The sequence below is a fragment of the Artemia franciscana genome, chromosome 8 (genome assembly GCF_032884065.1).
Source record: "Artemia franciscana chromosome 8, ASM3288406v1, whole genome shotgun sequence".
NCBI classification, from domain to species: Eukaryota; Metazoa; Arthropoda; class Branchiopoda; order Anostraca; family Artemiidae; genus Artemia; species Artemia franciscana.
Genome location: NC_088870.1, coordinates 5,708,471 through 5,722,825, shown reverse-complemented (window position 1 = coordinate 5,722,825; position 14,355 = coordinate 5,708,471). Strand labels below are relative to the sequence as shown.

Below are 14,355 nucleotides of genomic sequence, written 5' to 3'. Positions count from 1 at the left end.
AGGAGTGGCCTCCCTTCTCCCCCATATGTGAATCCCGTTCAACAACTATAGTGCATGACACCAGTTTACCCCCTGTGGTCGAGAACACGTCCAAAGTTATATTTGGCTGGCTGAAAACATTGGCTGAGGAGCAAACCCTTACGCCACATCCCTGTTGACAGCTTTAGTACATGAAGCCAGTTCACTCCTTGCGAGCAAGAACACATCGGTTAAGCGTTTATCCCAAAGTTTCCCCGTCTGAAGTACCTTCCAAGAACATTTTTTTTTCTAATTTAATTTAAAGTTTTGAAGTTTTGACTTAAAGTTTTATTTGGCTGGCTGAAAACATTGGCGGAGGAGCAAACCCTTACGCCACGTCCCTGTTGACAGCTTTAGTACATGAAGCCAGTTCACTCCTTGCGAGCAAGAACACATCGGTTAAGCGTTTATCCCAAAGTTTCCCCGTCTGAAGTACCTTCCAAGAACATTTTTTTTCTAATTTAATTTAAACAATAAGATGTCAAATTTTTAAGTCAGAAGCAAGAAAATTTCAAATTGATAATGCTCCTTATTCCAAATCAAATAAGCAAGCAAAATCGTTTAAGTGAAAAAAAATTTCAGAGTTATCAAGCCCTGTTCCCAAAAAAGAGTGTGTATCGTCCACTAAACGTACATTAGTTGGTTTTCCAGTCATCAGAAGCACCTTTACTTGTATCGACTACGTAATGTGCTGAATCAAATGTGTGAGTTTTATTAAGATCGCTTGCCTTTTTGGCGGGTCTTTTCCCCGTTTTTTTTTTTTTTTTAAATGAGGCAAATTTTCTCATTCTCGCAGCGTTTGACGTGTAATATTAAATTAATTAATGTTTTATATTTGGAGTCAGCATAAAAAACTAATCAAACAGTTCGTGGTAACGAACAGTAGTAAGGAGCGAACCGGCTCAATAGTAAACGAAACTCTAAAAAACAGAATTTTGATGCTAAAAGATACATCAAAAGAATCGGATTTTCAGTCTTTGTCATCAAAAGTTACGAGCCTGAGAAAATTTGCCTTATTTTGGAAAACAGGGGGAAACACCCCCTAAAAGTCATAGAATCTTAACGAAAATCATACCATCGCATTCAACCTTTCAGAGAACCCTACAGCGAAAAATTCAAGCTCCTATCTACAAAAATGTGGAATTTCTTTTTTTTTACCAGAAGAAAATTACGGGTGCGTCTTTATTTGTTTGTTTTTGTTTTTTTCTTTTTCCAAGGGGTCATCGTATCGACCAAGTGGTCCTAGAATGTCGCAAGAGGGCTTATTCTAACGGAAATTAAAAGTTCTAGTGCCCTTTTTAAGTGACCAAAAATATTGGAGGGCACCTAGGCCCCCTCCCACGCTCTTTTTCCCGAAAGTCAACGGATCAAAATTTTGAGATAGCCATTTTATTCCGCATAGTCGAGAACCATAATAACTATGTCTTTGGGGATGACTTACTCCCCCACACTCCCTGAGGGAGGGACTGCAAGTTACAAAGTTTGACCAGTGTTTACATACAGTAATGGTTATTGGGAACTGTACAGACGTTTTCAGGGGGATTTTGTTGGTTTGGGAGTGGGGTTGAGGGGAGGGAACTATGTGGCAGGATCTTTTCTTGGAGGAATATATCATGGGGGAAGAGAAACTCAATGAAAAGGGCGCGGGATTTTCTAGCATTACTGTAAAAGAAACAATGAAAAAATAAACATGAAAAAGTTTTTTTTCAATTGAAACTAAGGAGTAACATTAAAACTTAAAACAAACAGAGATGATTACGCACATGAGGGGTTCTAAAAATGCTTTAGCATAAAGAGCGAGGTATTTAGGAGGAGATAAGTACCTCGTTCTTTATGCTAAAGTATTTTTAGTAGTTTCAACTATTTATTCTACGGCCTTTCTGATTCAGGGTTATTCTTATAGAATTGGGACAAAACTTAAAATTTAGTGTAAAGAGCGAGGTATTAACGAGGGAACAAACCCTCTCATATACATAATAAAAACATAAGAGAATAATAGTTTGTTACGTAAGTTAATTCTTAAGTTACGTATATTTTTTACTAATAAAAACGTTCGTTAAAAATTTAAAGTTCTAGTTGCCTTTTTAAGCAACCGAAAAATTGGAGGGCAACTAGGCCTCCTTCCTCACCCCTTATTTCTCAATATCGTCTGATCAAACTAAGAGAAAGCCATTTAGCCAAAAAAAGAATTAATATGCAAATTTATTTTAACAATTTATGTGCGGAGAGCCAAAATCAAACATGCATTAATTCAAAAACGTTCAGAAATTAAATTTAAAAAAACTAGTTTTTTAACTGAAAGTAAGGGGCGACATTAAAACTTAAAACGAACAGAAATTACTCCGTATGTGAGATGGGTTGTCCCCTCCGCAATCCCTCGCTCTTTACGCTAAAGTTTGACTCTTTGCCACAATTCTACGTTTTAAAACAATTAAAAACTAACTCTATTACTATATTGATTGTTATCAGAACTCCTATTGGCTAGAGTTGTGCCTTATTTACAGTTCGTTACTACGAACTGATTGATTCAGCGCAATATTCTAAATGCATTTTGCAATATAGGTAAAATATTCCAGGACCCCTTTGATTCTTCATTCTTTTTATTTATCTTCATTTTCTCTTTGGCTGCTCAATTTTACACGTAGAAAGAATTTTCCGTGGGGGAGAATTTGGGGGGATACACCGGACACCGTCATTTCTGTGTTGTGTCAGACTACGGGAGTATGGGATTATCCCTTTTAGAATTCTGGTCACATAAGCTTGAACCCCTCAGGACGTCCTGACATTTTTTGGTGAAGCCGTACAACAAGAGAACCAGCTTCTCCTCACTGGAACCAACATTTTGAATGCCCCTTAATATGTCGCTAGCTAGATCCAGGTCTTTCTTTGATTTCGATTTCACTAATATATCAGTCTTCATTCAGTCTTTGAACAGTTAAGATCTATCTATTCTTTTAAAAAGGAATAATCTCATTTTGAAACAGTTGTTGGTAAAGGTTTTTTACTCTGATTTAATTAGACACTGAATTCTTTCAGTAGTTACGAAACAGTGAGAACACTTTTACGTCTTATAAACTATTAAAAATATTCAGTATCTATAACCTAGTGGAATATGTGATGTCACTGGATAAATTGAATTAACTATAGTTTCTGTCCGCTGCATTAATTGAACTTCTGGCATTCTTAAATTGAAATAATTTCATATGATATCCAAGTGCGGTATGCCAGTTTAGCAATAATAAGGATTATAGTGGCGTAAAATTGCATTCGTATTGGCAAGAGCTGTGATAAGCAGAGAGCTTTGAATTTGTTCATTTTATTCCAAGGAATGTTTATACAAGGCGAGAATCCAGGAGATAAACATATCTCAAATGATGCGGAACCTCGAATAATGGTGATGGTCACCCTAATGAACGGTCAGTTAGCAAGAGTAGACCCAATTTCATCAGAAATAGCGGCAATAAATGGGGGACTGGGACAGTTATCAACTAAGTTGGAGGGAGCAATCACTGAAGTTAAGGCATACGCAGGGAGAAGTAGATTCTCTGAGAAGAGAACTAGAGAAGACGCGACTTAAATATGATTTAATATGGAGGAGACTGATTCGAAAAGAACAAATGTGATTTTCCACAGCTTTGATCCGTCAAGACGAGCACAGACATTACTTGAAGATATAGTTGTCACTTTTAACCAATTTATTTCGAACGCGTCGTTACAACTTAGCGATATAAAAGACATTTTTCGTATTAAATGTAGTAAAAACTACCTCAGGAACAAGTTTGAATTAAAATAAAGTAGTTGTGGGCATAAGGCCATGGCTAATTGTTGAAAAAGCCAAGACAGACAGTACGATTGAGTGAGAGGCAAATCGGGCATCAATCCCCTAATTAGGATTGTATAAAAATTATGTCATTTGTTAATAGATATCTGACATAGACCCCCTTATAGAAATCTGGCATTAATCCCCTTATTAGGATTGTATAAAAATGATGTTAGTTCAATTGTTAATATATAAGTCTATCTATTATCCGTCTATGCGTCATTCCTAGGGCAGAAGAACTAAGGTAGATAGTCATAAAACTAAGATAGTAAGGTAGATAGTAAAGATAGCATAAAATAGATAAGATAAATAGATAATAATAAATAAATAAGATAAAATAGATAGGATAAAATAGACAGAAAGATAGTAAGGTAGATAGTCATAAACCAAGAACTAAGGTAGATAGTCGTAAAACTAAGATAGTCATAGAGCCAATAGTTTTCCAAGTGTTTTGGTTAAATTTACGAGCGCTTTTGGCCTTGGTATTGTGAATATAAAATTTTTCTTTACTCAAGCCGTCTCAGTGACCGAGATGGTGTTGTAAAAATGCTCCCCTAAGCTGGAACCAGCTTATAGTATATGGTTATTAAGTTTTCCTACCAGTTTGATATGGATACCAACATTTTAGACATATACGTCGAAGGTCAAAATAGCACTTTCTTGGATCTAATTGTCGAGTGGTAGTAACGTCATCAGCTGGCAACCCTGCGTTAAATTCTACTTCGCCTCTTCAAACGCTCCCCATCTTATACTGTTTAAATTGACCTACTCCCTGACCAAAACCTTTGTTTATTTTTAAAAAACATGGAGGATATGAAATAGACATCATTTAAAGGTTTTTTATTCTACAGCTAACAACTTATATTTGAGATTTTTTCCTAATATTACCATTTCGAAATCTGCCATTTTATTCATTTATTTGCAATTCTCCGTGGAGTTTCTCAGTTGGCTTTCTGACTAAACTACACAGTTACGTAATGAATAAATATCACCTAAAATTATCCAATTTTGTAAGGGGACATAGTAGACTAATGCATCTTAAGCTTTAGAATTTCATGTTCAGTTTCGTCAAATTTAATTAAGCATCAGATTGGAGTCAAGAACCAGGAGAACAACCAAATTGGTTTGTTTTTTTGGCTACCTACGACAGGATTTGCGAAGACTGGACAAATTACTGAAGGAGTTCAATAGCCTAAAAGTCAAGATGCCCAATTTTCAAACGAACATAAAACCAGTTGAATCAATTCTAGTTAAATCAACAGAAACTGAATGCAGTACATCTTCGTTAAACTAGACTTGAACTCGATGAAATCGAGATAGAAGTAATAAATGAGTTTTTTTTTAATTTTAAACTGTACACAAACTAGGCATCGCTAACTTGATAGTGATTTAACTCATTAGTAACTTAAATGTGTGCTTTAAGTGATCTAATTAATTCAGGTGATTTAAAATAGGTGTGCTACGTGACTTAACTGATATGTGATATTAACAGATGGTTTCAGTGATTGGCGATTCAAAGGAGTGATTTAAAATCTAATATTCTGCAGATAACAACATCTGATGAAGAGCGACACAGAGGTAATAGTATGCATATACACTTTAGTTATGTGTTGCGACATCGCTGAATATGTGTTGGATATTATAAAGATCTGAATAAAAAAGTTTATGCAAGAAGATCTTAACCATCTATCAACTGACATACATACGACTAAATTTAACTTATAAAATACTTTAGTGATTTCTCAGTTGAAAGGTCTCGGTCTATTTACTGTAATGCATTCGAGTAAATTTACCAGATGACTTATATTTATGATTTCTCATCTGAGAAGCGTATACAATAAAAACTGTAGTGAAACAGATGTCACTACAATCCATCAATCCAAAATGGATTGATGGCTTTTAGTAATACGAGTCCCAGGATTCAATTCCCACTGCCGCAAGGTTGGGCGACAGGTCTGCTTCCTGTCGCTGAAAAAAGACCCAGCAACTGAAACCTCGGCACATTATGTACCATCAATGTCTAGAGAATAATTAGCCTTATCAAATCCTTTTCTAGCATGCTTCATCATTTAATTCCCCACCAAGATACCGATGTCTCTCCTTATTTCCCCATAATTGCAAGGCGCATTACATTCTCAACTCCCGTTACCCAAGACAGATTTTGTGTATAACTCTTAAAAATGACAAAAGAATGGGGTGGGGGGGGGCGAAACTTTATTTTGGTTACTTACCGAGAAGCACCTGCTTTTATTCAAAAAGATTTGAAGCAGTGGATATCGAAGAATAAGCTATGCAGTAAAGGCTAACCAAATTTATCCAAGAAAAGTACCTACCCCGTATAAGATTATAAGTGAATAGTGGTTAAATAATGAATTATAAACTAGAGTATGGGTAACTTATAAAGGTAGAAACTGGTGTAAGTGTCGACAGAAAACCATCAACGCCATCTAGCATTTGGCGTTTCTTTGCATTTTATTTCAGTGTAATAATATAAATAACTATTTAATTGGTGTAGTTGGTAAATAGTGTAGTAATAAGTGTTAGATCTCAGTTATTTCCACAGCCATACTCTTTGCAATAAACTTTGAAGCATAAACCGCAAAGTTTTAACAATAATTTTTTTGGAAAAATGAAAAGCACAGAGACGTACTTTTGCCTACCAAAGACTGAGATACTCGTAACAACTTCTAGTCGATCATACCACCTATCACATAGATCCCAGCACATAAGCCTCAGGGCGCATACAATCCCCGATTGTTGAACTGTGAAAGTTTATTCTTAACTTATCGCAGCTTAATCACTTTGCACAGAGAATTACGTACGTAGTGCAAAAGCATAGGAGCCAGAATAACATTTTTTTTCTTCTAAAAATTGATTCCGGAGATTTTTCAAAAATTAGGAGAAACGTCTGTTGGCAAACCGCGGGGAATGTTCACCAAAATTTGTCAATTAAGAGCATTCACGGTGAAAATAATAACCATGAAATTATTCATGGTTATATTCAAATCAACGAAAAAATTCCTTCTTTATCCCCCCTCCCCACTAAAATTCCTCTATGTGTGCCATCATAACTATTCCTGCCTCAAGTACTGCAACTACTGCGACATATCTTACTATGATTACTACTCCTGTCACAACTTTTTATATAATAACTATTTTTACCACAATTGATCCTACAAATCCTAATTTTTCCATGGAAGAATTGTTTCAATGAATTATCCCTCATAAACTGAGCACAAACTAAGAATCAGCACGAAGAACAAATTTCGAAAATCATATATTCGTCATTTTGCCACTAAATTAAATAAAGTCACTGGCAATGAGGCCAAAAACAGCTGAAAAGAATTTTTCACTTAAAAACTTCATAGCCACTCTGCTAAAAAAAAAAAATATGGAGTCACAGCGTGAAGTACCCTCACGAAGGTGGTGATTTGATAGGTCCAGGGTGTTGAGTGGCTGAAAAAGAAAATAAGTCCTAAGTTAAATTTGGCCACATTACAATAATACAAAATTCCTTAGTTTCGATTTTCATTTCATTTAGTTGTGCTTCATGTATCCATTCAATGTTAGAAACCAGACCATACATTATTTCATATCAAATTCACCCCCATCACGAGTAAATGATGCGTCTTTGATTTATAGAATCAGATGGAATATTATTTTCTAATGGCTGCGAAAATTCTGCCTACTATTACGAATTCTAACAAATAGTAGCAATATCGATTAATCAAAAGCGGTCTTTCTCAGAAGCAAACTGAACGTAGGGAAAAATCGGCCCTGCAAGCAATTACATGCCCAAGCAAGACGGCTTCAACAAAAAGAGAAGATGAGCGAGAGGCTATTCTTTGTAATCCAGGCATCCCTTACCAAGTTTTAGGTAAGCCAGTTTATCAATTCTATATTTTTACTGGTTCATAGTTAAACGAAAACTTGAATGCCATTTCATGTCTATGTTCAGCTCTAACCTTCTACCAGGTGATATTTTTTGCATTTCTTTTTTTAGATTGAAAATATGGTAAAAACACACCATAAACATCAAAAGAGAGATTCCTTCACATTTCAAAGGAAGTATAGATTATTCTAAAAAAAAAATCTGGATATTATACTTCTGGTTCAATGAATGTATGGATATGAAACTTCAATGTTTTCATAGCTGCGCAGAATGTAGTCTATGTGTCCATTTTCTTCCTAAAATGCGTCTGCATTACTACTCACTGCCTGAGAAACTTGTTAGTAAATAAGCACAAACATTAAAACACACTACCTAAACACCCATCCTTGTTTTCTTTAGCAAAATGACTTTCTGACTTGGCTCAACTTCTTTTGAAAATCTTAAAAAACGTTCAACTTCAATCAAATTCAATAAAGTTCAAAATAAATAAATGCTTCTTTCAAATTTAAATAAAGTAGACAAAATGATATGAGAAAAAACAATTTACCAACTTTACGCACTTATAGACATCAGAGGAGCCCTCCATAAGCCAAATGTTACAGGCATGATGTTCAGTAAGCATCAGCGCTACCTAGGCAGAAACCATTTTCTTTTTTTTTTATTAAACAATGAAAAATCAGTGAAAAACGAGTGCTAAGGGTTTTTTAGTAACATGTCAAATGGCCACTTTTGGCCATGAATGATTCAACAATATAGAAAAACGATCCCAGCTTTGCTTTTCTTTGATTAGACGATATATTACTCCGGTTCCAGTGGAGAAAAAAGAACAAATTTTAAATGACGGTCTAGCCCTAACTACGAGTTAAACAATATTCAGAACACAATTAAATTAGACTATATGGCCAGAGTTTGGTAGGTGAAAACATCAGATAAATTGCTCTTGGTATGAAAAGACAAAGAGACGGCAAAGGCCGTACGACTTTTTTTTTCTTTTTTTTTCGTGAATGAAGGAGAGAAGTGAAAAGCTTAAATAAGACTTAACGTCTCAATCTCCCTCGTAAGATACCCAAATTTACAAGTTAATAATTTAAACATAACCTGCAAGTTTTAGAGAATTAAAAAAGGAATATGAAAGCTCTTTTTGAGACTCCAATAAGCATTGGTAACAATTAACCCCCCCCCCCTTTTTTCGCAACAATTATTTTCAGTAAATAAACAACAAACAAATACCCTTAACACAACAATAAGACAAGTTTCAAAACACTTAACAGCCTAAAAAAAAACAAATGAAAGAAATCTAAAATAATCAATTATGAAATTATATTTGAAGTAAAATTATTCTGGACTTTTCCTATTTTTTTATTCGAAACACTAGAATACCTTGTCCGAACTCAAGCAAAAAAACTGGCCATCAAATTCTCTTTCCCAACGCAGTTTTATGGGCAAAAAGATGTTGTAAAAAAACAATGTCATCGCATTTTAATTTTTTCATATCAAACTGAAAAATATTTTATCTCATCATTCAGGACTGATTCTTATCATTTCTTTATATGTGTATATACATGTGTCTGATGCACAGGCACCAAATCAACAAAAGATAGGGAGGGGAGGGGGATTTTCTTTTTTTTAATGAAGATACAAAAAAAGTGTTTTTCAGAATATAGACGGGGTAATATCGGCCCGTCTGGTGCTGGTCTAGTACTGTTGTTTGATCTAAGGATTATCTGGGCCTAGATCTTTTTATCTTTGTATTATTGCTGTTTCATGGCCCAGAATTTCTTTGAGGCGTGCGCACTTATTCAATTGTGCATTTACGTGATTATTTTTTAACTATGAACTACTACCCTGCTCTACATAAGCTTACATCCTGGCTACACAAACAGTTTAAACATAGGAAAGAAAGTAGTGGTTTAACAAACTAGCTAATGTGTCAATGATATTATTTTGAGAAATTTGCCCACCCTAGTGATAGACAGATGCTAGAATCTAACCTCTTCGGACAAACGGTGTCATCATTGGGTTGAACATATCAGCGGAGGCAGCTGAAACCCCTACGCCAGGGTTGTTCGAAGGTTGCTGTACGCCACTCATCATCTGCTGCTCCATTTTAACATTGGGATTGGAGCTGTCTACTCGTTGAGGGGGTGATGTCCCATTTCTTTCGGAGCGAAGAGGATCTGAACGGAAATTCAAAAGTTAATTTATTATTATTATTATTATTATTATTATACTTTTGGTAAGGCCTACTGAATTCATCTTTTTATTCAAAACCAATTAAAATTAGAAGACATGTGTAGTCGATTCATCCCTTTCCTACAATATCACACGCTCTTTTTTTCACTTTTAACTATTTTAACCAGACTTCATCAGCCATATTTTAATATTCTCTTTTTTTAGTTGACATAACTTCATTTAAGTCATGAAGTCGTCAAACAATTCAGTTATACTTTAGTTAAATATAATTAATAATAATAATAAATATAATAATAATAATAAATATAATAATAATAATGAATATAATAATGTGCGTTAACGACGCTTCTTGACTGCTAAGGTCCTAGCATCAACCCTACAGCTAAGTTTGAAAACTGGGTCTCACACTACCATACTGAGATTAAAACCACTGCGCCGCCATAGGGCTTTCTTTTAGTATCGCGCACACATTTCAAATATTGGCAATAGAAAACACCATCTATGTTATCGTGTCGTGAAGGTACCGTTTTAAGAATCTCATGACTTTATTTGAAGCAGAGTCATCTATAATGTTCTTTTACAGCACATCGTGCTGCAACTATGGTGACCTGGCGCTGTTACCATGACCACAATGTATATAGTGTTCGTTATTGCCAATGCTTGAAATACAAGGCACACAATTTAAGTGACAAAAGAAATTGATTAATTTTAAAAGTGGAAGCGCATAAAAACCTATAGGATTGCAATTTTTGTGCATATTATGAAGTAAAAACTATTCGCGCACTCACAATTCAAATATTGGCAATAGAAAGCACCATCTGTGTTATCATGTTGTCAAGGTGCCGTTTTAAGAATCTCATGACTTTATTTGAAGCAGAGTCATCTATAACGTTCTTTTACAGCACATCGTGCTGCAACTATGGTGACCTGGCGCTGTTACCATGACCACAATGTATATAGTGTTCGTTATTGCCAATGCTTGAAATACAAGGCACACAATTTAAGTGACAAAAGAAATTGATTAATTTTAAAAGTGGAAGCGCATAAAAACCTATAGGATTGCGATTTTTGTGCATATTATGAAGTAAAAACTATTTTAACAATTAATGCTTCCTTCTTGATAAGGCAACTACTACGTATTTAGCCTAATTTTTATAAGCGTTCTCATGAAGAAAAAAAAAAGAATAAAGAAAATCCAATAAGATTTGGAATGTCCTTACTACTTACAACAATAAGTTCTAAACAAATATAAACTTCCCCAAGTATGTAATGATCATTTAGCAGTTGTTTCTAGATGATTTTTCTTTAAAATTACTTACTATGATCTTGTTGGTGTTCATTATGTCGCTGATGCTGGGAATCAATTGCTTTTCTTGTGTTGACAGGAATTTAATATAATTTACGATGTGTACTTTCTTCACTCCTACTGTTTTAATGTTTAGGCGTGAGACGACAAATTTTGCTATCATCTAATGGCTGACATTTAGCTCCTTAGTTCCTTAGCTATTTATGAAATTTGTCTTTTTATTTCTTTTTTTTTACTATGTAAAATGCGATGAAAATGCGTTAGACAAATTTTCTATTTTTGAGTATTTTCTAATTTTTACTATAAAAAAATTTTCTAATTTTTTAGTTCAGCTATCCAACATTATTAATTCTGCTATTTGAACGAAAAAAAAAATTATTTTCCTTGTTTTAGCAAACTAAATGGTATAAAGTGACGATCGTTGGAATAACAGAAACGCACCTTACGGGAATCGGTGATGTAATAAACCAACACCTGCTCAAACGCAACATCAACCCAAATGAGGCCCCATCCTTAGCCCTGGACAGGGCTACTTGGAGAAGACTGACGGCGTTGTCAACCAGTTTCCTCTACGCTGGCGACCCTGCTGAGCAAGAGCGTTAAGTCAAGTAAGTCCAGTCAAAGTTACCTAGGACTACAATTCTCCCAGTAAGGGCTTTCAGCTATGGTGACTCCAAAGGCACAACTTTCATTTTGATCAATTTTTTGGAATACCCATATAAATTTGTTTTCACAATAAACTTTTACAATTTTGATTTGTTTTTTATTTTTTATGATCCACAAATGAACATTGAGCGTGTTTTTAAATTTTGGTTATTATGAGCTTTACCATCATTCTTCATTAGGTTGCACATAACGCTGCAACCGTAATTAATATGAAACTCTACTGATTGGCCAGAAACTTCCAAACATCATTGCATAGGCAGGCAAGAGAATCAAATATTTTTGTTTTAGAATTTCAGAATTTGGTTCAAGTCAACTGAACCGCGCATTTTATTAGGAAGCCTCGAAGGAAGCAAAAAACTGTTTTGTTTCTAATCAATTATAAACTTGCAATCTACTTACAAAGTCCCCACGCAAAGAAGAGCCTAACAACACTAAAGACAACAAATGAAAACGTTACAACGCATAAAATAGGCCTTTTCTTTAAAAAGGAAAGACTAGAAGAGGCTAATAAGACGAAACTTACCAGTTGCTGCGGCAGCGGCAGCTGCTGCGGCTGCTGCAGCGGCAGCGGAATGTGCTGTTGATTCATGTGCCGTTGATGGCATTCCACTTGGCACAGCACCGGGTGGCAGTTGTGCTAAAAAAAAAAAAAACAAATAAAATAATGCATAACATGCTTCTTTTTAGCTAATCGAAAAATGCATAGTTGTTAAAAACGTTTAGCTAAAATTTCGCTACAAAACAATAAAATACCCATTCTTGAAGCAATCAAAATAAACAGGGCTCGGAAATTTTGAATATCACGTTTTTCTTACAGCCCATTCGCAATGAGGTTTTACTAATATCGAAATTTAGCTTGCACTAACTTGAGCCGATCAGATTTTCTATAGAATTTTCTGATTGGTTGAAAAATGTTTATTTTGTGCAATTTAGCACAAGCTAAATCTCGGTATAAGTAAAATCTCACTATTAATAGGCTTCGTTCTGTTTTTTTTTGTAAACTAAGAGAGCAACACTTTTGCTTTTGCTATACATAAGACCTTAATCTGAATAATATTACATGGCTATGAATATACGGGCGATCATTTGAAACTTATCTCTTTCTCTCTTTTACAATATCCTTACAAAAGTAAGTACATAAGTGAGCGATTTTCAGCATTTAATTATCAATGTAAACATATAATGTATATCGAAATACACGAATAAGAATTTGATTTTAACCATTTGAAGTTTAATTCTCTATTTAATCACTATCTCACGTGTCCCAAATGACGGTAGTTTTTTAAGCCAGAGACCCCATTTTTAAGTACTAGTAGCGCCATCTATTAAATTGATTTTGTTTGCTTTAACAAACAAATTATTATAGATTCATAAAACTGAGCTTCGCGACAATGACTGAGTTTAACCTATATCCAATTTCTTCGTAATGCTAAAATTTTCACTACCTCAGCAATTAGCCAGAAAAGATCAATATATTTTACTTGAATTTTGTTGTGTTTGACATTACTATTTATCAACCTATCGTTGACAAGTTTCTGTATGGTACTTAAGAAGTATCATATATATCGAATATATATATATATATATATATATATATATATATATATATATATATATATATATATATATATATATATATATATATATATATATATATATATATATATATATATATATATATATAAAATGAAAATTGAAGTCAACATATATGTCAATATAAATAAATATTAAAATTATCCTTGTTAATCCATACGTATGCTATCACAGAAATGCTACATTGAAACAGTTTTCAGTCAAATTGGGGTAAGAAAAATTTCAGCTTAAAGGATGTTTCCTAAAAAATCAAAAAGTTTTACGTTCGGGTCGTTGACGCGTCGAGAAAGTAGAAAAATCACAACTAAGTTATGGATTTTAAAATATTATATATTAAATTATATTAAATAAAATATATTAAATCATATGTCAAAAAAATGACACAAACAAAGGTGCTGAGAATTCAGACATGGAAGGAGACTTTCCGAAAAAAAAAATCTGAAGGATTTTAGAATTTTTTAGAAGAATTTTTAGGATTCAACAACTAACAAAAAATATCGTTTGTCGGGTTATTTGATCTATTTTTGTAGTCGTATCTTACATAGTCAGCAAAAATCTTTCTTTTTTTTTATTGCTCCACGGGACAGTGCGCGGTAACCTTCACGTGGGCCTCTGGGCATTTTGGTGGGTGATGAGGGAAAGATTTCAGAATGTATTTAGGCGTTTGATTTTGATGTTATAGCCCGTAGCCCTTCTGGTGAACAGTGTCAATCATTAGTGAGCTCTGAAGCCGGCAGCTAGAAATGGACGATAGGAGGTAAACCAGGAGGCTTCTTGGAGACTTTTAAGTCTGGAGCCAGAAATGGTGGAGTACAATTGGGGGTAAACCAGAAGGAAGAAGGAAGAAACGTCCAGAAATTCTCGACC

The 14,355-nt window shown here is 34.4% G+C and overlaps 1 protein-coding gene across 2 annotated transcripts in view; it reads right to left on the bottom strand.

Annotated features, from left to right (window-relative positions):
• Positions 1–7,098: 7,098 nt before the first annotated feature.
• LOC136029903 (C-terminal-binding protein-like) overlaps positions 7,099–14,355 on the bottom strand; it is a 92,575-nt gene continuing 85,318 nt past the window's right edge. Inside the window, exons 9-11 of one of the 2 annotated variants that reach the window (XM_065708401.1) lie at positions 12,419–12,532; positions 9,692–9,907; positions 7,099–7,294 (exon numbers count right to left, since the gene is read on the bottom strand). In XM_065708401.1, coding sequence (XP_065564473.1) covers positions 9,717–9,907; positions 12,419–12,532 — 305 coding nt within the window. In that variant the 3' untranslated portion in view covers positions 7,099–7,294; positions 9,692–9,716. The remainder of the gene's footprint in view (positions 7,295–9,691; positions 9,908–12,418; positions 12,533–14,355) is intronic. The other variant, XM_065708400.1, reaches the window with a different exon arrangement.